This window comes from Mercenaria mercenaria, chromosome 15 (assembly GCF_021730395.1).
Source record: "Mercenaria mercenaria strain notata chromosome 15, MADL_Memer_1, whole genome shotgun sequence".
Lineage (NCBI taxonomy): Eukaryota > Metazoa > Mollusca > Bivalvia > Venerida > Veneridae > Mercenaria > Mercenaria mercenaria.
The window spans coordinates 30,128,267-30,153,275 of NC_069375.1; the positions used below are offsets into that span (position 1 = coordinate 30,128,267).

General features: G+C 34.6%; 2 protein-coding genes across 4 annotated transcripts in view; one reads left to right on the top strand and one right to left on the bottom strand.

Annotated features, from left to right (window-relative positions):
* The window catches only part of LOC123549952 (serine/threonine-protein phosphatase 1 regulatory subunit 10-like), an 88,435-nt gene extending 83,896 nt beyond the window's left edge, over nt 1–4,539 (bottom strand). For both annotated transcript variants that reach the window (XM_045338404.2, XM_045338397.2), the window contains exon 1: nt 4,224–4,539. The gene's annotated coding sequence lies outside the window, so the exon portion shown is untranslated. The remainder of the gene's footprint in view (nt 1–4,223) is intronic.
* A 6,398-nt stretch (nt 4,540–10,937) lies between these two features.
* The window catches only part of LOC123549968 (28S ribosomal protein S18b, mitochondrial-like), a 28,066-nt gene continuing 13,994 nt past the window's right edge, over nt 10,938–25,009 (top strand). Inside the window, exons 1-4 of one of the 2 annotated variants that reach the window (XM_045338414.2) lie at nt 10,938–11,091; nt 18,231–18,417; nt 19,654–19,748; nt 24,418–24,489. In XM_045338414.2, the coding sequence (XP_045194349.2) occupies nt 11,011–11,091; nt 18,231–18,417; nt 19,654–19,748; nt 24,418–24,489 (435 nt within the window). In that variant the 5' untranslated portion in view covers nt 10,938–11,010. Of the gene's footprint in view, nt 11,201–18,230; nt 18,418–19,653; nt 19,749–24,417; nt 24,490–25,009 lie in introns of both variants that reach the window. The other variant, XM_045338423.2, reaches the window with a different exon arrangement.

Sequence of the window (25,009 nt, forward strand, 5' to 3'; positions counted from 1 at the left end):
AGATATGGTCATAAATGTGGCCTTTACAGTGTTAACTAGCTTTTCCTTTGATTTGACCTGGTGACCTAGTTTTTGATCCTACATGACCCAGATTGAAACCGGACCTTGAGAACATCAAGATTAACACTCTGACCAAGATTCATGAAGATATAGTCATAAATGTGGCCTCTAGAGTGTTAACAAGATTTTCCTTTGATTTGACCTGGTGACCTAGTTTTTGACCCCAGATGACTCAAAATCAAACTCCTCCAAGATTTTATTGAGGGTAACATTCTGACGAAGTTTCATTAAGATTGGGCCAAAATTGTGACCTCTAGAGTGTTAACAAGCTTTTCCTTTGGTTTGATTCGGTGACCTAGTTTTTGACCCCAGATGACCCAATATCAAACTCGTCCAAAATTTTACTGAGGGTAACATTCTGACCAAGTTTCATTAAGATTGGGCCAAAATTGTGACCTCTAGAGTGTTAACAAGCTTTTCCTTTGATTTGACCTGGTGACCTAGTTTTTGATCCTAGATGACCCAATATCGAACTTGTCCAAGATTTTATTGAGGGTAACATTCTGACCAAGTTTCATTAAGATTGGGCCAAATTGTGACCTCTAGAGTGTTAACAGAAAAATTGTTGACGACAACGCCACCGACGGACGACGGACACAGGGCTATCACAAAAGCTCACCTTGAGCACTTTGTGCTCAGGTGAGCTAAAAATGTCCACAAAGAAATTGATATGCTCGCATTCGCTTGTCAAACTTAGCTTATTATGTTGCATAGATGGTATTTTAAATACTGTATGATTTTTTTTTTAAGACTCAAAAGTGTGCAGATTGGAAATTTTCACTTATTTTTTTTTTCCTTGAATGGCTTTGTAACTAGGGAAATCTTCCTTTGTAATGGATGAATAAGTCGTATTAAAATAAATCAAATACATGTAGCAGAAAAAAATGCAGTAAGCTGCGATCACTTTTGCACAAAAAACCTGAAAAAGTTGTTAGAACATTTAATACTTTAACACCCCATAAAACTTTATCAGTAATATTTATCGTCAAAAACACAATTGATTTGTTATTCATAGTTCATACACCAATTAATGAGTCCAAAAACATAACTTCAATCTTGTAATCAAAACTAACAAAACGTGGCGGTAGTTGCTATTTAAATTTTAATTTCAACTAGAAAATCTGCAATTTTTAATGAATTTCGAAAGCAAAGATGAGTTTAGAATGTCCGTTCACGACTTAATAACACCCGATGTCGTATGCAAGTTTTCCATATTAATTCCTTCAAAAAAGCTGTCAGTGTAATTCTTTATGATAATTAACATCAAAATTTGAGGAACTATCTCTGGTTTACCTTAGTGAGTCAAGTAATCTGAGCAAAAACCACTTTCACACAACATTCCGAAAGTGTACCAGTATATTTTTTACAGACTGTTTTAGCACGTTTCTGTTAATGATTAAAATGAAATATTGATGAAAGACAATCAATATAACATGAATTTTGATAAATATTAGTGTACAATGTAACCTGAAAGAGACCTTTTTATTATGTTGTAACATGATCTTGGTTTCAAACTTAAAGGCCATCCACAAGTTCATATTTACATGAACAAGTTGACATCCTTGGCGACATTTTTTAAGCAAAAGGCTTGAATACTTGAAAAATGTAACATAATGTATAAACCCTTTGTAAACACTGTTAATGGTTTTGGGATTGTATCATTTATCACTTTATTCAGTGATAAATATTCAAAATTAAGGTTCATGTAAAGTGTTTGAGACTGCCCCTCGAGTGAATTTTTGTTTCATGTTTTGAGACCTCATAGGCCTTTGTTTTTCATACATTGTATACCAAACTGTTCAGAAAGAGTAGACGTGTCATTCAAGAGAGGTTGTTTTGTTCGGTACAATAATATTTCTCTTATATGACATGTACTTTGCTTGTCCACATTCTGTTTTGTAAAAAATATCAAACTTCTTTTTCAAAAATATTTTGACATTAGGTTTGTACTTATTGTGTGCCCAACATATTTCTCCAGGTACTCCCAGTGTTAATTGCTACAATATATCTACATTTCAAAAAGTTGCCAAAATTGCAAAACGAAAGTGAAAGTAGAGCTGTCAAAATGACAAAATACTCCTATATTTCAGAAAATATGTAAGTTAACTGTATTTCAATACTAGGAGTACCTAGATAAATATGTTACAGACACAAACAAAACGTATTTAAAGAAAAAATACTTTTGAAAACAAAGTTTAATATTGTCTACAAAACAGAACCGTGACGGTCGAAGTACGTGTAATTTTAGATAAACTACTTATTCTCAAAGAAGCTTACCTTTGTATAATGTATTCCCAACTTCCTCTTAACAATTCAGTGTATTTATAATAAACAGAAACGGTCTTCGAAGAATAAATTTCCAAAATCAAAATTCACCTGAGGGGTGGTCTCCAAACACTTTACATGAACCTTAATGCAATGATCATAAATGTAATTAACCCTTAGCCTGCTGGCGGCGGATGATTCTGCCTTTGCGACCAGTGCAGACCAAGATCAGTCTGCACATCTGTGCAGTCTGATCATGGTCTGCACTGTTTGCTATTCAGTCAGTAAATTTTCAATGAAAACCCCTTTGAATAATAAGTGGTACTGTCCAAATTGAAAGATGGACCAGTTCATAACTATAAGCATCTAGAAATGCCTTTTTAAGCTCTAAAAATAACACTAGATTTAACAAGAGTCAATTGGTACCAGTCAAAATTTCTATGAATAAAGAGAATGAAATATTGACCAATTTTCTGTTTTCCATTATTCTTAACAAAAGGGGTCTGCAACAATATTTGGACAATATCGACATCAAAATAAACATTTATTGTCATTCAAATATATATCATTTGTATATGTAGACTAATACGATACGAATGTATCTGTGGAACTGAAACAAACACACAGGTTTATTTTGATGTTTTTAAATATTAACATCTACATCTACATCTTTCACCCAACCGTCGATTTCCGACTATCACTGAGCCGCATTAACCAAACATTGATACAGATCCCTTTGATTCTAACATCTCAGTAACAGGCGGGTAACATTGCCCGATCGGGCTTATGACACAAAAAGTAATATTTTTTGAAAAATAATGAAGATATTTCTTTCAAACTTGGTCCATTTATTAAGCATAACAAATGATACAAATTAGAATAAAAAGAACTTGGTTGCCTTCAGTTTTGGTAGAATTATTTCCCCTTTTCAGATTTTTATGACGCATAATATTTGAAGTCCAACAAAACAATGTTCAAATGCTAAGTTTAAAACAAAAAAGGGTTAAATGGCTTTCTAATGCTCTAAATTATTGCGCTAGTACATGAATGTATACATTTTACTCTGCTTTCACTTACAACATTATAGAGAAATGTTAGTTCTAAAAAAATTGCTCATACATCTGCACTAGAAACAAAGTATTTACCCTAAATATATAGAATAAAGGTATTGGCGCACAAGTTAGGAGCAGTAGAAAGCCATTGAACCCTTTTCTGTTTTAAACATTGCATTAAAACATAATTTTTTTGGACTTCAAAAATTATGCATCATAAAAATCTAAAAAGGGAAGTAATTCTAACTAATCTGAAGGCAACAAAGTTATTTCTACCTTGATAAGCATCATATGTTACGCTTAATAAATGGACCAAGTTTGAAAGAAATATCTTCATTATTTGTCAAGAAATATTACTTATTGTGTCGTAAGCCCGATCGGGCAATGTTACCAGCCTGAGTAAGTCAGGTTCTGATAGAGGAAGTTTATACTTCAGGGGTGTAAATTGCTGGGCAACTACAAAATTATTTTGACTAGCCTTTCAAGTTGTGAATCCATTTATCCATAATTTTTATAGCTCTTTATATAAACCATTGGGAGGCAATTAGGACCATTTTTCATTTGATTTACATATTTTGCATTATTGTTATTACAGCTAAATATAGCTATGTAGGTAATTTGTGACTTTTCCTGGACCTGTAAAACACATAAGATACTTTTCTTTTTCAGTTCGATACAAGGTCAAGGATCTGTGTTGGTAGTCCAACAGTCGACAATGCGCATGCGCGATTCCCGCTGTTGCATGTTGCCAACTAAATACGTTTCAAGTATTCGACCTGTAAGACAACTAATAAAGTGAAAAGCTTCTCGATCATACCAACACTTGATGCAAAAGCATATGCTTACGTTAATATTTTGTTAATTTCTGATAATTCCTCCGATAGTTGTTGTTACGAATGCCACTAGATCTACAAATAGTCAACTGTAATGGCCGACATCTTTGACTTTGTTAGTGGTCCACTGAAAAATCACGTTTTTTTCCACTATAACAAATACTCCACTTATAACATCGCTATAACATGAAAGTATGGTGCATAATAATCAGTTCTGATATTAAAATGACCAATATTTCTGTTTGTATTAGACAGATTTCAGGATAATCTATTCAGTTTGTAAATAACATGCAAGGGCGAGAGCAGTGACGTCACATGAAAGACCGCATGCGGGAACATGAAAGGATTTGTGTAAATTCCTGGATTATGATTAACTGCACAAAATAAGCAAGCATTTGAACTATTCTTAGGATCAAGTTATTGAATGTTTTTCATAAAAAAATATTTGAAGGTAAACCGTCATCCTAAAACCAACCTTACTATTAGTTTTCGGAAATGAAACTAAATAAATCCTGCCAAATATTTGGTAATGCTCATTGTCAGTGTAGGGGTGCAAACCCCTATGTAAATGGTCATATTTTCAGAATTGAAATCTAGCATATTATCTACATCTATTTACGGTACTCAATCTAACCTTGATCAGTATAACCCAATCACATAAATCAGGTTACTAGATCTGACAGTAATTTTAAAACCCCAAAATATCTACTTGTGATGGCGAATCGTATAAAATCACTTGCAATAAATCGGTCAAGTCTACATCTACATCTAAGGGGATACTCCCAACAAGCAATTTCTGACCATAACTGGGAGGTCGGGGGCAGGGCAAACATGCTGAGATTCCACAAATCATTCGAGTCCAGTATTCTTATTGACTGGCTTAGCAAGTTGATTCTAGAAATTACTACTTGTTTTTGATATGCCGTATTGCAAACTGGCAAAATTTTAATTGTAGCATATGTTGTAATGAGACTGTTAAACCCATTAAATGATTTTATTTGTCAATGTGGCTAAAGACATAGTCATGGACCTAATTCCAATTAATGATAATCACCGTAGTTTAAACTCAATACGTAAGAATTTAAAGTCAGATAAAAAACACTTAAGTTTATGCCTGACTAGTAAGCAAACTGACCAGTTATCTTCTAATCAAAGCACTGAAAGTGCTGACAGCAAGGGGCTCCTTGCCGATCATGGATGTCAGTTGGACAAATGTATACACTCAGTAATACCAGCCTATTAAGTACCACCATTAAAGTCAGATATATTCAAAAACCCTCTTTGTTTTGTTGGTTTCGTGCCAGATTTCAACAGACTTCCAGTAAGAACCAGCTAGTAGAGTGCGAGTCACGACTCATCACAACTTTCTCACATAAACAGGTCAATGGCAAAGTGTACGTCATTGGAGTGAGTAACAGAGATAGGCTCCGCAGAGCTGAACGCAGTTGAAGGAGATTTCGATATCTCACTTTAGTCCATGATGTCTAACTGTTGAATGTTGACAATTATTACCGCTGATGTGCAGGACCATGACTAAGACATGATCACTCGTAATTACAAACTTACAGAAAAATCAGATTAAGACAAAATCAACCATTATACTAACTGTACAATAATAAAAACGAGGAGAGGACTACTAAATAATTTAAATCTCAACAACTTGCTTCCAGTGGTTTGTCAAAACCGTGGAGACACTTCTAAAGAGTAATCCCGGAATATTGTTTTCGAGAGGATTTCTTTTACAAATCTGAAACTTGCACCGAAAACCAAATGGCCCATATTGGCGTATTTGTTATATTGTATTAATATTGGCTAATTGTATAATCATTTCAAAACAATATTTCTATTTTGGTATCTATTCTATCACAAGGGGAAAGATTATAAATATTTTTTCTAGGTCGGAATTGAAACTGATTCAATTTGTAGTCTGTTCCACTTATCTGTCTTAGCAATACGGCGTCAGTTATGGATGCAAGGGACAATATTTGAAAATTCCACGAATCTGCGTTGACACCAGCGCGAAAAAATCATTAAAATTCCAATTTTGAGAAATTCCCGGAAACTGTTGAGAGGATGTATTGCATATATTTAACACTTCATCATGTGACATTTTCAGCCTGCCGATTCCTATGATAAAAACGAGTAAAACTCCGGTTTCAGGACATTGAATTTTGAGGCAAAAATGACCCAAAATGCACACCTTGCGCGACCTGTACCGCAGTATCTGCAAATGACTGACTTAAATCATATCTATATTTTCAAAGCATGTGACCAGAAGAAAATAATGGTGGGAAGAAAAGTGTTTCATAACCGTTTACTTTCCCCGCAAAATTGAGCTGAATCTGGATGGATGGATGGATGACAGTTCCTATTTTTTCTGACTTCCGTTACCTCAGGTAAGATTTTAGACCCGGCCGCCTACACGGAGCTAAGGAATTCGATTCAAGCATTTATTCATTTATTTTTACGCAATAATTACTCGTACGAAGGAATCCTTAGTTCTATAAACACCATAAATAACCAGTTGAAGATAAAGGCCTTAAAGTACATCCACCTATTTTATTTAAAAAACGTACTGGGCCAAATTGCGAAACTGTCCCCTGCCACTTAACAAACCAAGTACAAGAGTACAGATTTCTTAGACTCCTATTTCAGCCGTAAATAAAGTAATAAATTTATGAGTCTGTAAGACAAGGAAAGTAACACAGTCTAACAGATTTCTGTATCGTATCAATACCATGATCCGCCGCGCGAATGCTAATCAAAAACTAGCCAGGCTTTCCATAAGAGATGTCTCATGAAAAATTGTCTTAATCCTCAGAAGCAAATAACTTGACTTGCGTATCGTCAATTAACAAACATGACATGTTAAACTTACAACTATGGAGGTTTAAACAATACACAACTGATAAGCGCAGATAATTCTAATGGAAGCGTCTAATTCCATTTGATTCATGCGTGACAGGCATGACTTCATTCTTTGAAGGTCGCTTTCGCGTAGGATGACAACTTTTTTTAAATTCTGTAATTACAATATTTAAACAACGAATTTCTCCTGGGTGATTTCTATTGCATAAGTAATATCACTTCAAATCCATTTTCTAGCTGATATCGCACATGCTTACCGCTGCCTTCTTTTTGTTAACCAAGGACTACTTTCTTCGTGCGAATCTGGCAGTTCAGATCTAAAGGCTTTCATAGAGTGTCTTCGGATTTAGCCAAACTAAAGCAAGTGTCTCTAACGAGACCCTAAAAAGGCAACAGGGCATGATGGCATATATGCAAAACTTAAAATATTCCAAATCTTCAGTTGTAGACCCTATTACAAATGTGGTAAACGTGACTTTCCAAACTTCAGCCTTTCCTGATTGCTTAAAGTAGCACAGGTTGCCCCAGTCCGCAAGAAAAATAACACACATGATATAGGTAACTATAGGCTTGTCAGTATATTACCAGTTATATTCAAACTCTTTCAAATGATAAAATAAAAAAGTGGAAAAACCGCAGGCCGCCCAACACGACATAAATGACTCGCAAATGGCTTGGTTTGATTGAGCCTGTTCATGGACGGTAGCGGAAATGCAAGCTACCGTCCACTCTCGAGCAGAACTCAACATTTACACAGGTTATAAGTAACTGAATATAATTTAGAGCTGTCCGCAGATGTGTTCATACGACGGTGCACATGGAACCTTCAGTGATGCACAGAGTCAATTAATACTGTTAACGTGTATATACATGTATCAAGGAGGAACCCATTTAGTCCTTAACTCAAATACATAACAAACTAACAATTGTTAACAACACATTATCTAGACAGTATCCAAAGCTAAGTACGGCGTAATGATGCCCTGTAACGCTTGTATTGCGTGGCTTGATTGCATTTTATGATTCCAAAGATCTTCTTGTAGATTTTATTTGTACTTGGATTTGAACAGTGCTGTTATATTTTCTTGTTATTCGGTATAATGGAGTCCAATCTTCATGTCTGTGATTTGTCAATGTTGCAAAAAGTATTTGAGAAAACTCAATAAAAATCATCCTAGTATTCAGGCTATAAAAACAATGTTCAAGAAGTCAATTTTACTGATCTAGATTTTACTCCTTTAGGTGATGATTTCATTTTAAAGCAAATTGATAAACTGTGTATAAAAAGGCTACCGGCCATGATAGGATATCATCTGAGCTAGTGAAGATAGACAAGCCAACAATTGTTGAACCACTTACGAATAGTGTTAATAAGTCATTTTCAGCATGTATATTTCCAGACAATTTGAAAATAGCACAAGTAGCTCCCATTCATAAAAAAGAAAGTATTTTAGCTAAAAGCAACTAATGTCCTCTTAGTTTTTTTACCTATTATTTCTAAAACTTTTAAGCGAGCAATTAATACACAATTTACAGAATTTTTAACAGTCATTTTAACATGTATTTATCGGCTTTTAGACCAGGATACGGCTGTCAGAGCACTTCAATTAAGGATATAGAAGACTTGAAAAAAAAACATTACATGAAAACAAGTATGTTGCAGCCATTTTAATGGACCAGTCTAAGGCTTTCGATTGTTTGCCTCATGACCTTTTACTATTGAAACTGAAATTTTATGGTGTATCTGAAAATGCATTAAATCTGATTTTAAGTTATTTAACTAGTAGAAAACAAAGTGTTAAAATTGATAATTTTAGTAGTACTTTCTTCGATGTTTATAAAGGTGTACCTCAAAGATCAATTCTAGGGCCTGTTCTGTTTAACATTATTATTTATGATATGTTTAACTTTGTATCCAGCTGTGATTTATATAACTATGCTGATGACAATACTCTGTCCTGTATAGATGATGATGTTCAGAATATAATAGATAATTTGGAAAAAGACAGCACATCCTTAATTAATTGGTTTTCTGACAATCAAATGAAGGCAAACCCTGACAAGTTCCAGGCTATAGCAATAGGTAAAAATGTAAACAAAAGAATATAAGCTTTAATTTAGATGGTAATAAGATAGATTGTGAAGATAATGTAAAATTTCTAGGTGTGACTATTGACTTTAAGCTGAAATTTGATATACAAGTAGCAAATATATGTAAAAAAAAGCTTCTAGACAACTGAATGTATTAAAGAGAATAGGTAAATATCTTTGTAAATTAGGAAAACTAAATATTTATTACTCATTTGTCCTAAACTTCAACTATTTGTCCTCTCTGAGACTAATACTAAAAAACTGGAAAAATTCAAGAACGAGCTATTCGTTTCATTTATGATGATTATTTTTCGGACTATGATTCTCTCCTTGTTAAATCTAAATTGCCAACATTGAAAATACGAAGGCTGAGGACAATGGCTCTGAAAAGTTTTTAAAATTGTAAGCAAACATGACCCGGCCTATTTGCATGACTTAATTAAAATCAAAGAAACATCTTATTCTTTTAGATACACTAATACAGCAATGTTGCCTCAGGTAAGAACTAAAAGTTACGACAGTAGTTCTTTTCGTTCCAGTGCACCAAAGTTATGGAATTCGCTGCCTCGGCAATTCAGGGGTGAGACGAACTTTCATCACTTCAAAAGTATGATTAATGCCTGGAACGGTGAGAGCTGCTCCTGTTCGTTGTGCTTGTAGTTCCCAGTCGTCATTTCGTTTTGTTTTGGCTAGCTTCTATGTGTGCTCTTTCAGTTTGGCTTGCATGCTTTTTAGCTTTCCTTTGTTTTATTACCCGCTTTGCTTTATGTACTAGCTAGCAATCTGTAGTTTTAATATTACCATTATTGTAATGGAACAATTCTTATTGAACCCCTGGAAGAGTAGTGCTAATCAGTTTGTAAACCTCAAATCTGATTTGAGGTAATAGTTGATTTTAAAAAAAGAAATCTTAAATATACATAGTTTTTGTCTTTTTCTCCTTACAGGTTTTATGTTGTTTACTTTTTAGAGAAGTATTTAGGCCCTTGGTCTAGATTAGCGCAATTCTTACCTTTGTTTGTTCGTTTTGTCCTCTTGTGTAGGCTTTATGTGTGTGCGCGTGTATGTGTGTGTGTTCCTTCGTTTGTTCGTTTTGTCCTCGTGTTTTGGCTTTGTGTGTGTACACGTGTATGTGTATGTGTGTGTGTTTGTGGTGTGCACGTCTGCGTGCTGTAGGTTTCGTTTTGGGGAGGCTACGATTTTGGTACGTGGCATTCCCTGTTTGATATTTGTCTTTTTTTTACAGGTCTTAACATGTATTTATATATTTAATGCATATGCCCATTTTATGATTGATATATGTGTTATAACTTATATGCTGATTTTCATGTTACTTGTTTTGTTATATATGTCGGTAAATAGCTATACATAGCTAATGATTTTTCTGTTTATATATATATGCACCGACTTTAAATAAAATGTGTATTGCATTGCATTGCATTGCATTGCATATGCATTGCATTGCATTGTTATATAGATATTTTCATAACTTTTCTAATTGTCACACTTTAAATTATAATACTTGAATACTTAATAGCTGTTACACCTTTTATCTTTTAAGAATTATCTTATTTGCCGATTAATTGTAGACTTTAAATGTTTTGCAGCTGTGAAATAATGTATAATTTAGTGTTACATTTCCCCCCTTCCATTATATCAATCAATAACCAAGATGTATCGATATAATTATACTTTACGCTCAATTCCCGCCTCATTACGCCGCATTAAATGCATCATTACTTAATTGAATCTTGGAGTGATCCATTTCTACATGGGGAGAGTAGCATAAATTCATAAACTACACGAATCAAGTTTGTCATTTATAGCGAACTGCTCAGAAAATGATGGCTAGAACTTTATTTTCAAGACTAATAATTTCACAGAGTTGTCACAACGTAATAATTCAGCAATTAAAGCTTGCAGTAAGTAAATGAACGTGCACAGAAAAGTATGTGAACATGCAAAGAAAAGTGTATCAGTAATCGGACAAGACCTTGCTTGTGTTTAACTTCATGATTGCTGTTCTGTTTGGTAACTAATACTAAAGCCTTTAGAGTATATTTTGTAGATAACTTAGTGGACTACTTACATTCATTCAAAAGTTTCTGTCATATACTTATTTGATGTTGGCAGTGGCTAGGTAGCCTGTTCCAATGTGGCCGTTTATGTAGAGTCTAGTCAAAATAATTCGACGTTCAGATTGTTTTATATTTGTGACAGGGCAATCTTAACGTCAAAACTTTGAAGGACCAAAATAATGAAGGATAAATTAGAGTACACAGTCGTGTAAAGTATTGGTTTCATCTCTTACACATATTGGCATGTAGTCGGGTAAACGTCAATCGTGTACAGTACATACATTGATCAGGTCGGCATGACGTCACATCCGGAGCAGTCGATTATGCAAATTACCTTGGAGGTGAAAGCAGGACCTCGCAATTCGTAGCGAATTAACTAGCGGTGTGGGTTGTAATGTTTTTATTTTCAAATAAAACAAATCAAGAGTCATCTTTTTTATTATATGCTTACCCAATGGTACAATCTATATATTTTTCAAAAAAAAAAGTAGGTATTTTTTGTGATAATTGATTTTGTGGCATTTTAAAACGGTCTGGAAAAAGTGACAGATTATGTATTGTCAGCTCTTTGGCGCTACGGATCAGTTATGATTAGCTTATTCAACATTTTCTCTGTTTGCATTATATTACATATTAAAATAAACTAAATATCTGAGAACATAACATTTTTTTATTCAACTTCTTTGCTTAAAATCGTAGCAGTTGTTTATTTCATCTTTCAGAGAATCTTTCAAGTGTCTTGAAAAAGAGTTTTTGTTTGTTTGTTTTCTCAAGAAAGAACAGATAAAATAAATAAGTAAATCAATTTTCTGATTTTTTATATCTTTTTAAAATAAGCTGATTTTCTAAATGTTTTAATGCTCTGAAATAAAATATTTTATATTGTTGCCATTTCCTGAAATATACTTTGTGCGATATATTTCATTTAGTTTATGTAAAATGCTATAATTAAGTATGAAAGTCATTTAAATAAAGTTAAAAACTTATTATATATGTAATCTTATTGCAGTCATTTTTTTATTTTATATTTATTTTATTTTATTTATTTATTCTTTTTTTTGAAGAAATGTCCTTCCAGCCAAAAATTAGTTTGGTGAATTGATTTTAAAATTTCAAATGAAATATATGTGTATTGATTAAGGTTTTTTTTCTATGTAGGAGCTCTATTAATCCCTTAGTCAGTTTACACTCAAATAACAATAATGTACATCTTCCAAATATCATAAGACCCTGAAGGCATACATCAAACGGATAAAACAGGAAATTACCATAAGGCCCCGAAGGGGTACATGAGAGGGATGAAACAAACAGGAAATCAATCTATTAATTAGTGATAGTCATTAAGAACTGGTCAAAACTGATTATCATTAATATACCACATACTGATTGGTTTCCATAGTGATCTATAACTTATGACTTGAATGAATGCTTTAATTTTATTATATGTGGAAGCAGTCAATCATGACAGTCTAACAATTAACAAAAAAATATGGATTTTGAAAACTACAAGGTATGGCTAAAATTATTTTAGACAAAGCGTGCAAATTATCATTCACAGTTTTAAATAATTGACAATTTAATACAAAACAGAGATCAGCATTTTTCAGTATTTTCGTATTTAAGGAAGTCATCAGTTTATTGATACGTCCTGGCTTTTCGTAGAAAAGAAACTAGCATGCAGTTATTACATTGTTTTATCTCCACGTGTAACACAGTAGCTCTAGCTGTCATATTACATTTAAAACAATTGTTTATATATAAAAAACCTTTGTGTTATAAATGCAGTTAAAGATCTTCTATTTTGATCCTGATACGCTTCGAGGGAGAAAAAAATCCCTTATCCAGTATTTACGCATTATGTACTATTATGCTTTAAATTATGACACCTTTTATTAAATCTCATACCAATCAGAATTTAGGTAAGAGGTGTTGATTTAATTAAATTTCTTGCGTTACTGAATCACTTTTGACACCACAGTATAAGCTATCTGGCTTTCAGAACTGTTTTAATGGTAGGCTACAAAATAGAACGAGAAAAGTGAAACGAATGGAGAAACCTAATAAGATGAGCTAGATTTTCTGTTTTATTTATTTGTAAAGACCTCCGATTTTTTAAATTATAATTTTCATTCAGTCCGTCACAAATACGAGACCTTGTAGCTTACACGGATTAATGATGAATATCACGTCTGAAACCTAAAAAAGAAAGATTTCTTTCTCGGGAGTGATTTCTCGAACATCATGCTACATTATAAATTCACTGACTTCTTAATATTGCCCAAAATTTTACTTTAAATAAAGAAAAATAACCAGCACTAAGGAAACATTAAACGCTTTTCAATTACAATTTAGCGTTTGCTGTCACCTCCGCTTGTTGCTACGCAACGCGATACGCTGAAGTGCCCGGATATCCGACCTGATCAATAGGTTTAAATCACCAGAAAATTCATAATTTTGGATATTATTTGATAATTTTTACATAAATCAATGAGGAATTGAATCCCCTTTTGATACATGTAAGTTTTATTTGAATTTATGGCCAATTCGTGATATAATCGGCATTTAAACCTATAGCATGTAAAGCGTAGGCAGCGATGAAAATTTCCTCAGAAATTGCTTCCACTATTTTGGTCTTTCGAGTGTTTGACGCGAGTGGGGATATTGTCCATACGAAAAATTATCTCAATATTTCCTAGAGTCGAGTCAAATTTGTTGGAGTAGCCATTTATGTACCAGTCCATTTATGTACCAGGTCTTTTATGTACCACTTTGACACCTATTGTACCACCTATATGTTATTAATATAGTGTTAAAGTAACTGTACCTCGTAATGTGGCACTGTGAATAGGCAATAATTACCTGTGAAAAAAGCTTTGATTTAATCAGCTCAAGTCTATAGAAATTGTTGACAACATTTCTATGGAAAAGATTTACAAACTGTTTAATTAACTAATTGACAGTAAGTATAAGTAAGTGAGTTAAATTTAATAAATTTATCATATTTTATAACATGGAATATAATAGTTTGATCATATTAAAACAAAAATGATAACCCACTACACAGGGCTCCAGATAATTTTTTTGGCCTATGAGTATTTACTCATCATAATTTTTGTGAACGAGTAAAATGGTAAAATCTGAAATTGGATAGGAGTAATTTTACTCCTGAAAATTTGTAAATGTGTAAAAAAAAACAGAAATCAGTTTTATAACATATTTCTTTGGTGTAACACCCATGGATTTGTTTGCAGTTCAATTTCAAGTATTCAAGTTTATTATTCTTTTTACCCCTTGGCTTGCTTTGGCTTCACACTCACTACCGAATCCAATAGAATAATTATATTCAATATACCTTGAACTGTTTTGGGGATAATTTTTGTTGGCTTAAAGAATGTGTAGAACGTTTGTTCGCATTTTACATTCTAAGAAAGAGACATTTTTGTTGTTTACTCCGCACTGGAAGTTGATATTTTAAATGGACACAGCTTTAAAATACACTAGTAGTTACTGTACCATCAATATTAATTCCCAACTGTTTGATTTACGCATGCATTGAGTGTATAATATTATAGTTTAACCTAGGTTTATATAATAGAGTAACATTCAATGATTGTGTGCGTTCAATGTGGGAGAATTAATGCTGACCGTGCTCTGTTACATTAATCATCCAGACGATTCAGGTTTTGTTTACACTAGTAAAAAGTCATTGCGTGCATTTCATATACGTTTTTATACGCTTAAAAATTATCAGACATGCGTATATGCATTATTTCAAAGCGTAATTTATGCTAATACGCATTTTATCTGGAGCTCTGACTATACATCATAGATGTTTTATGGTGTCGTAAGTGGTACATAAGGTGCTTGTACATATATACAAACTGGTACATAAAATTTATGACACATTAGCCGGTTCCGGCTACCTAGAGGAAAGGTCTAGGTAGCCTGCTTTATATATACATATCGTTTATGAACATGTAAGTCAAGGTAGCCAGCTCTTTAATAACTGTGTTATAAAGGATCATTATATTAGTTAAATAAAGTACATTTCTTGTGATTTATTATTTACTGTTTGTGATTAACTTATTAATCCCCAATGATAACATGATTCCTGCTGAAACGCAAAGACAAGTCTATTTGTTGATAATTAATAAAATAACGGTTTGTATTGCTTGAACATTACTTGACAAGTAAATATTAGTATTTGTTTCATTTTAACTATCCACTTAGTATGTACATGTATACTGTAACATAGCTCAGATGCGGAAAATGCAGATATCATATGGACATAAACAAATTGTTATAGTTCGAATTTTCATGAGGATATTTTCTTCAGATTTTTGTATTTGTTTTCATTTTTGGTCCCATATTTTCGTGTCTTTCTTTGATGATTTGTATTTGCATATGTGTCTTTATATAACATGATATTATGTTCATTATTGGCATAAGTACATGCATTTAATTAATATCATCTTTGTTATGATGCTATTAAACCTTCCTCGTCTGCCATATCGGCTTTCGATATTATTCTGTCATGTTGTCACAGAGCTACCTAGCCACTGCCTTTAAAGTTATGCACAGGTTGGAATGATAAACTCGACATGAAATTAGTTTTTTATTGTGAAAGATTTAAAGCATCTGTGCAAATGTTTCACAGTTCTGCACATCAAAACAGAATTCAGGTTCGCATAATATCACAGCTAAGTTAGATAACCAGCTGTATCCTACAAGTTTTCGTGGAGTGACCCTTGAATTTTGCAGTACAGTATTTGTTGTTGTTGAAAATGGACTTTAACTTGTACAGTTCTTATTCAATGTTCACCAAACTTCGTTACAATGTGTTTCGGCATAATATCTAAGACAAGTTCAAGACAGTTGATACTCTCAGTTACTCAAGTGGAAGTTGGATTATGACGTCTGAATTAGTTGAAATTGAGAACATTGACAACCTGCCTGCTCAATGGGTAGAGAATTTTAAAAGTCAGAAGTAATTTGCTGTGATGGGCGTATTGCCACTCTTGTACAGTGTTCAGTGTTTTTTCCCAGCTTTGTTCAGTAGTGTTTTTTCCCAGCAAATTTGTATCGGTAATAAGATATTACTAGGAAAATAACAATTTAAGATTAATTAAGGCAATATGTAATTTTATTATTGTTGGTAAATATTGTGCATTAATAAGGGGTTTAAAATTTGTGTTGCATGTATCTCAAAAATTATATGATCTAGAGTTATAATGTGAAGTTTTGTGACCAGGGTTTTGTTTTTGTTTTCAAAATTGGATTTCACTCTGCAAGACCAGAGTTAAGGTCCTTGAGTTAGTAAAAAATGTCATACTTACTTGGGATGTACCACCCCCTTTCACCCGCCTACTCCATATATGGCCCATTTTCTGTCCAGTTTGCCAGGAACCTACGTATTGTAAGAATTACTTACAATCTCTTTCAGTATGTGCACCAGTTGTAAGATCTTTTTAGTTTGTGTTTCTTGATTAGGCCATTCTTAAAAAATTGTTTGTTTGCAGTAATGCGACCCAGAATTTTTAGTGTGAGTAGGTAGGTAGGGATTTTTTTTTTTTTTTCGTTTTTTTTTTTTTTTTGTATGCTAATTGTACAACACCTGCATTTCCTTTTTAACCCTCTGGTTTATACACCTTCTGGGTACTAACACTTCTCTGTAGAATGCTAACTTGATTGTAACATATCTGCAAGGGTGGTAGTTTTCACATAGTATGAATACTAATATTACTAGTAATATCACCTTTTGATACAATAATGTCCGTCATTGCCAAAGGTATTTATTGATCAATGTGTTAATGTTAATTGATAAACAATGCATAGAAGAGCAGCCTATTATCGTATTTGTGTCACTTGTTAATTAGCGGTATACAGAAAGCGTAACATTCACACATTTTGTTTCTTATCGGTCATATCGATCATTCATGTAGTTGAACCTCAACGAACACTGTCTAGGAAAACTTATACAAATACAAATAGTTACCCAAAAGAAATAACGAAACAGGAAAGAATAAAAACATGGCACCGACAAAACAAAAATTCCGAGTTTTAGGTTAAAAAATTGTTTGAGTCGCGGCGATTTTCGTGAGTCGGTCGCGTTACCGCAAACAAACAATTTTTTAAGGATGGCCTTAGTTCTGTAGTAGTATAAATATCCAGTGAGAACTCACACGCTTAATGGAAGGTAATATGAAAGTTATTTAGTCACAAGTCATAAATTACTGGGACAGTTGTCAGGAAACACATTTAGATATTTATTTGCCATTATCTAAAGTACAGTGACAAGAAGTGTGAATGTCTTATGAAAACACATGTCAGTTTAACTATACATGGTTACATCTTCAGAGGTCTTGAGTTCCACACTACCATTTACAACTAAACTTCAGTTCCAGTTACTTTTCCAGTCTAATTTTGAATTAACATTTGAGCTGCGCCATGAGAAAACCAACATAGTGGCTTTGCAACCAGCATGGATCCAGACCAGCCTGCGCATCTGTGCAGTCTGGTCAGGATCCATGCTGTTCGCTAACGGTTTCTCTAATTGCAATAGGTTTTGAAAGCAAACAGCATGGATCCTGACCAGACTGCGCGGATGTGCAGTCTGGTCAGGATCCATGCTGTTCGCTAACGGTTTCTCTAATTGCAATAGGTTTTGAAAGCAAACAGCATGGATCCTGACCAGTCTGCGCGGATGTGCAGGCTGGTCTGGATCCATGCTGGTCGCAAATGCACTATGTTGGTTTTCTCATGGCACGGCTCATTTGCTTTTCTGAAAATTTCAGCCATTCACATGGAGAATGGCTACAATGATAATTTGTCAGATATCCAGCATGTTGTGGATGTGAAGTTGTGCACCTAGGGTTTGTTTGGGATTTCACTCAAGTAAACGGTCCTTGACAGACAAACATATGAATCAGGAGCCAACTTTTCAGGGCTTACTTGAATACACATTAAAATGATTTGCTTTTCAGCCATTTACATGTAGAACGGCCTCAATGGTACGTCAGATATCCTGCACTGTGTGTAAATTTGAAGAAAGTGATTCTGATGAAAGAAAAGGTCCTAAGAAAACTTCAGATCCTAAGATGGAGGGATGTAAAGGATATATTCCAAGATTTGTTGATCCAGAAGAGAGTCTCAGATACATGGACAGTGAAGGTATATAATAGTATTAGTGTCTTCGTAGTTAAGGCAAAAATAGAATGAATTTAAAACTATCAATCTAACTTTTACCGATAGCAAAATTCCAACAGGACTATCTCGATTCTAATGGTAATTTAAATAACTGATAAATTTGTTGAGCTTATCTAATCTCCAGAAATTGATTAATGATATTGAATCACAACTTTTTCAGCTCGACTTTTCGAAGAAAAGGTAGAGCTATTGCACTCGCCCGGTGTCGGCATCGCTGTGTTGCCGTTGGTTAAAGTTTTTGATGAAGTCAAATATTTCTTTTACTATCAAAGCTTTTGACTTGGAACTTAATATAGTTATTTACTATCAGAGTCTACACCAGGAGACACAATCCCTATAGCTCTGATTTGAATTTTGACAGAGTTATGCCCCTTTTTAACTTAGAATTTTTTTGGTTAAAGTTTTTGATAAAGACAAATATCTCTGTTACTATCCAAGCTTTTGACTTGAATCTTAAAACAATTATTTACTATCAAAGGCTAAACCAGGATAAATAATCCCCATAACTCTGATCTGAATTTTGACAGAGTAATGTCCCTTTTTATCTTAGAATTGTTTGGTTAAGTTTGATAAATTTTTAACTGGCAAAGCTCTAATTAATTCAAAGTCAAGCACTGAGCAAAGTCGAGCGTGCTGTCTTACAGACAGTTCTTGTTACAGCAAATGCTTAATCTCTTATTACAATTTAAATTATCAAAAGTTTTATATTTTTGTATATTTATTTGAGTATCATCTGTACACATTTACATAAAAAATTTACCATAAAAGAGAAAACAGATTGTACATTGCCATTCTTGAAATAGAATGAGAAGAAACTATACATACAAAACTCAAACTTTTGTCATATTAACATTACAATATCTATTTATATGCTGTCACAGATTATACTGTTTGGTTTAAACTTTAAAATAGTTTAACCATTCTGATTTGCTAGTGTACAGTTCCATGTATTTCTTTCAGATCCATTTATCAGCCTTGTACAAAGCATTTAGTTGAATATGAATTTTCATATCAAGCCACTTTTAATATCTTTGGTACACAGATTTAAAAAAGTTATTTACTTGTTTGAAAATGATACATGTAATTCAAGATGTCCGTCTTTCCAGAATTTAGTACTTTAGCAGATCATTTTGACTGTCTGAAAGAAGAACTTTTAACACTACATGAATACATGTATAACACTTACCTTCATGTTTTCAGCATACAAAGATGTATATAAAGACGAACCTGTGTGGAAACCATATAGAAAAAATGCCAAAGGAAATTTCTATCCTAAGATAAGAAAAACATGCATAGTAGGTATAGATTTAATTATGTCTCCCCCAGGAGACATATTGTTTTTGCCCTGTCCGTCCGTCCGTCCTTCCGTCCGTCCGTCCGTCCGTCCGTATGTCACACTTCATTTCCGAGCAATAACTGGAGAACCATTTGACCTAGAACCTTCTATCTTCGTAGGGTTGTAGGGCTGCTGGAGTAGACGACCCCTATTGTTTTTGGGGTCACTCCGTCAAAGGTCAAGGTCACGGGGGCCTGAACATTGAAAACCATTTCCGATCAATAACTAGAGAACCACTTGACCCAGAATGTTGAAACTTCATAGGATGATTGGCCATGAAGAGTAGATGACCCCTATTGATTTTGGGGTCACTCCATCAAAGGTCAAGGTCACAGGGGCCTGAACATTGAAAACCATTTCCGATCAATAGCTAGAGAACCACTTGACCCAGGATGTTGAAACTTCATAGGATGATTGATCATAAAGAGTAGATGACCCCTATTGATTTTGGGGTCACTCCATCAAAGGTCAAGGTCACAGGGGCCTGAACATGGAAAACCATTTCCGATCAATAACTAGAGAACCACTTGACCCAGAATGTTGAAACTTCATAGGATGATTGTACATGCAAAGTAGATGACCCCTATCGATTTTGGGGTTACTCCATTAAAGGTCAAGGTCACAGGGGCCTGACCATTGAAAACCATTTCCGGTCAGTAACTTGAAAACCACTTGACCCAGAATATTGAAACTTAATAGGATGATTGGTCATGCAGAGTAGAATACCCCTAACGATTTTGGGGTCACTCCATTAAAGGTCAAGGTCACAGGGGCCTGAACATTGATAACCAGTTCCGATCAATAACTTGAGAACCTCTTGACCCAGAATGTTGAAACTTCATAGGATGATTGAACATGCAGAGTAGATGACCCCTATTGATTTTGGGGTCAGTCTATTAAAGGTCAAGGTCACAGTGGCCTGTTCATGTAAAATCATTTTTTGGAAATAACTTGAGAACCACTTGACCTACAATGTTGAAACTTAATAGGATGATTGGACATGCAGAGTAGATGACCCCTATTTATTTTGAGGTCACTTGATCAAAGGTCAAGGTTACAGAAGCCTGAACAGTGACTTGAAACCACTAGGCCAAGAGTGTTGAAATTTAGCGGGATGACTGGACATGCCAAGTAGATAATCCCTATTGCAGCCAGCCATCAGTGTCTCTTTGACTTTCGCTCCTGACCCCTATTGACTTCTTGCCTATAGGACTTTGCATTGGGGGAGACATGCGCTTTTTTACAAAAGCATTTTCTAGTTCTTTTAAAAATGTGTCATGTCTGGTTTGCATATTGCATAAAATAATTCAATCATTCCTGCCTGTAAAACACATTTTTCAGCTCGACTAATTGAAGAGCTTCTGGACTCGCCTGTGCGTCGGCATCCTGATTTTGTGTAAGCTGTGTATCTTTGTAACCAGTTGCGGGAATGGATTGAAACTTCACATACTTATTTACTGTGATAAACTAACTTACATATCACAGGTTCCAGAACTCTGTTTTGCTTTTTAGCTCACCTGAGCCAAAGGCTCATGGTGAGCTATTGTGACCGCTCAATGTCCGTCGTGCAGCGTGTCGTGCGTCCGTCAACATTTTCTAAAAAAATCTTCTTGAAAACCACTGAGCAGAATTACACCAAACTTCACAGGAATGATCCTTGGGTGGCCCCCTTTCAAAATTGTTCAAAGAATTGAATTCCATGCAAAACTCTGGTTGCCATGGCAACTGAAAGGAAAAACTTTAAAAATCTTCTTGTCCAAAACCACAGGGCCTAGGGCTTTGATATCTGGTGTGTAGCATCATCTAGTGGTCCTCTACCAAAATTATTGAATTATCCCCCTAGGGTCAAATATAGCCCCGCCCCGGGGGTCACACGGTTTAAATAGACTTATATAGGGAAAACTTTGAAAATCTTCTTGTAGAAAACAACACGGCCTAGGGCTTTGATATTTGGTATGTAGCATCATCTAGTGGTCCTCTATCACGATTTTTCAGATTATCCCTCTAGGGTCAAATATGTCCCCGCCCTGAGGGTCCCAAGTTTTACATAGACTTATATATGAAAAAACGTGTTTAAAAATGTTCTTGTTTGAAACCACAACACTTTTACCTTTGATATTTGGTTTGTAGCATTGTCTTATGGTCCTACACCAAAATTGTTCATATTGTAATCCTGGGGTGAAAAGAGGCCTTTCCCTGGGGGTCCAAAGTTTTATATAGACTTAAATAGGAAAAAACTTTAAAAATCTTCTTATCTGAAACCATACAACCTATGGTTTTGATATTTGGTATGATGCATTGTCTAGTAGTCCTCTACCAAAATTGTTCAAATTATGCCCCTGGGGTTAAAAGAGGCGCCGCCCAGGGGTCACTTAGTTACTATGTGAGTTATATAGGAAAAAATACTTAAAAAATCATTTGATCCTATTTCCAAGACTCTTTAATAATTATTACCTGATGACCCCAAGTAATATGATGTCACTTGACTGTGACCTTGACCTACTGACCTACTTTCTTGTTAGCTCACCTGTCACAAAGTGACAAGGTGAGGTTTTGTGATCCTGCAGCGTCCGTCGTCCATCCGTGCGTAAACTTTTGTTTGTGACCACTCTAAGAGATGGTCATGGGATCTTTATGAAAGTTGGTCAGAATGTTTATCTTGATGATATCTAGGTCAAGTTCGAAACTGGATCATGTGCGGTCCAAAACTAGGTCAGTAGGTCTAAAAATGGGAAAACCTTGTGACCTCTCTAGAGGCCATACGTTTCAATGGATCTTCATGAAAATTGGTCAGAATGTTCATCTTGATGATATATATACAAGCCTGTATCTGATTTCTGATCTCTGTCGTGGGGGCTTTGTCTCACTCTGTCCCTCTGGTCAGATCGCTCTGTGTCTGTACTAGTAGAGGATGAATTATGTGCCCTGTGTGGCTGCATTTGAACTATGTAAAGCGCCTTTGAACGTGAAATGGATCATGAAAAGGGCGCTATATAAATCTGGTATAATAATAATAATATCTAGGTCAGGTTCGAAACTGGGTCACTTGCCTTCAAACACTAGGTCAGTAGGTCAAATGATAAAAAAAACCTTGTGACCTCTCTAGAGGCCACATTTTTCATAGGATCTGTATGAAAGTTGGTCTGAATGTTTATCTTGATGATATCTAGGTCAGATTTGAAACTGGGTCGACTGCGGTCAAAAACTAGGTCAGTAGGTCTAAAAATAGAAAAACCTTTTGACCTCTCTAGAGGCCATATTTTTTAATGGATCTTCATGAAAATTGGTCTGAATGTTCACCTTGATGATATCTAGATAAAGTTGAAAACTGAGTCACGTGCGGTCAAAAACTAGGTCAGTTGGTATAAAAATAGAAAAACCTTGTAATCTCTCTAGAGGCCATATTTTTCATGAGATCTTCATGAAAATTGGTGAGAATGTTCACCTTGATTTCAGAACTGGGTCACATGCCTTCAAAAACTAGGTCATTAGGTCAAATAATAGAAAAACCTTGTGACCTCTCTAAAGGCCATATTTTTCAATGGATATTCATGAAAATTGGTCAGAATTTTTATCTTGATGATATCTAGGTCAAGTTCAGGTCATCATGACCCTCTTGTTTACAAAATGATGCCCCCTTTTGACTTTTAAAGTATCTGTATGTAAGCTGGAATCTCAGTACTCAATAATGGGAATGAATTGAAACTGCACACACTTGTCCACTTTCATGTGCTGACATTCATTGTATAGGTTCCATAACTCTGTTTTGCATTTTTACAAAAATATGCCCCCTTTTTCGACTTTGATATTCATTCAGTTGACAAGGCTGTTGAATAGTTGAGCGTTGCTGTCCTCAGACATCTCTTGTTATTTCATAATGCATGTCAGGATTGCTGAAAAGTAGAAAAAAGTGAAATGAAATATTCTGAGCAAAATTCTTATCTGATTCATTTGATATTGTATGCCCTTTAACCATCTGGCAAAGGGAAATCTTCAAAGTATGCAGTTAGTAGACAAATACAGAATTGAAGGTTTTTAACAAATCCAGTACTAGTAGAAGAATTGATCTAAACTCATAAGTTGTAAATGTGTTGAATATTTAAGCATACACTCTTTTGTTATACACAAGTTTTAACCCTTATCATGCTGGACACGACTGCTTCTGCCTTTGCGCCCAGTGCAAATCATGATATGCACTGTTCGCCATTCAGTCAGTATCTTTTTGGTATTTACCTCTTAACAGTTAATGGTACTGTCCAAACTGAAAGATGGACAATTTCATAATAGAAATTTGCAGGTTAAGGGTTCAAACCTGGTCCAAAGGTTTTTTTAAGAAGTATATGGAGGATAGAATGCAATGTGGGTGTAGTTAATATGAACTAAAGAAGGAAATACAAGCGTCTCAAACTAAGTGCCTGGTATATTGTATTAAAAAAAGTTAACAGGTTCTTCTGCTCCATACATCTACTTCATAAAAAGTCTTGCATATCTCCAGGTAACCAGTTGATGTAAGTCCACCTAGACTGGTGTGTAAAGTCTGAACTCTTTATAAATATTTTGTCTCTTTGTAAGTGATATGCAGTCAGATGTTAGGAACAGCAGTTGATTTAGTATCTTGTATTTTTCAGAGGCAGGGTGCTATAAGTACTGCAAGTCCATGTCCAATCTGCCGAGATGATTATCTTGTACTGGACTACAGAGTGAGTTTATGTCATTAAATCTTGTTAGAGTTGACCCAGTAGTATTGTGGTAAGGTGCCAGACTAATAGACATGGGGTTTGTTCCACTGCTTCTCCAAGTTAAAGTACTGATAGCTGTCTAGGTGTGATTTCAGGTTATTGTTCTATATGCTTAGGCTCTGCAACAGCTAAAAATAGAAATACCTTTGAAACAATTTCTATTGAACAACTTAATGGATCTTAATCAAACTTGGTTTGTATTATCATTGTAAGGGCCTCTCTCAATTTTATGTAAATGGGGGCACTTGTCCCCTTTTATGGGCCACTGGAGCTAAAAATAGAAAAAAAAAACTGCTTGATGGATCTTCTTCAAACTTGGTCTGATGAATTGTTATAAGGACCTCTTCTAAATCTGTTTAAATGGGGGCACTTGGCCCCTAGAAAAGGTGGGGTGGGGGGCACTGGAGCTAAGAATAGAAAAAATCTTTAAACAGCTTCTCATAAATTGCATGATGGATCTTCATCAAACTTGGTCTGTTGC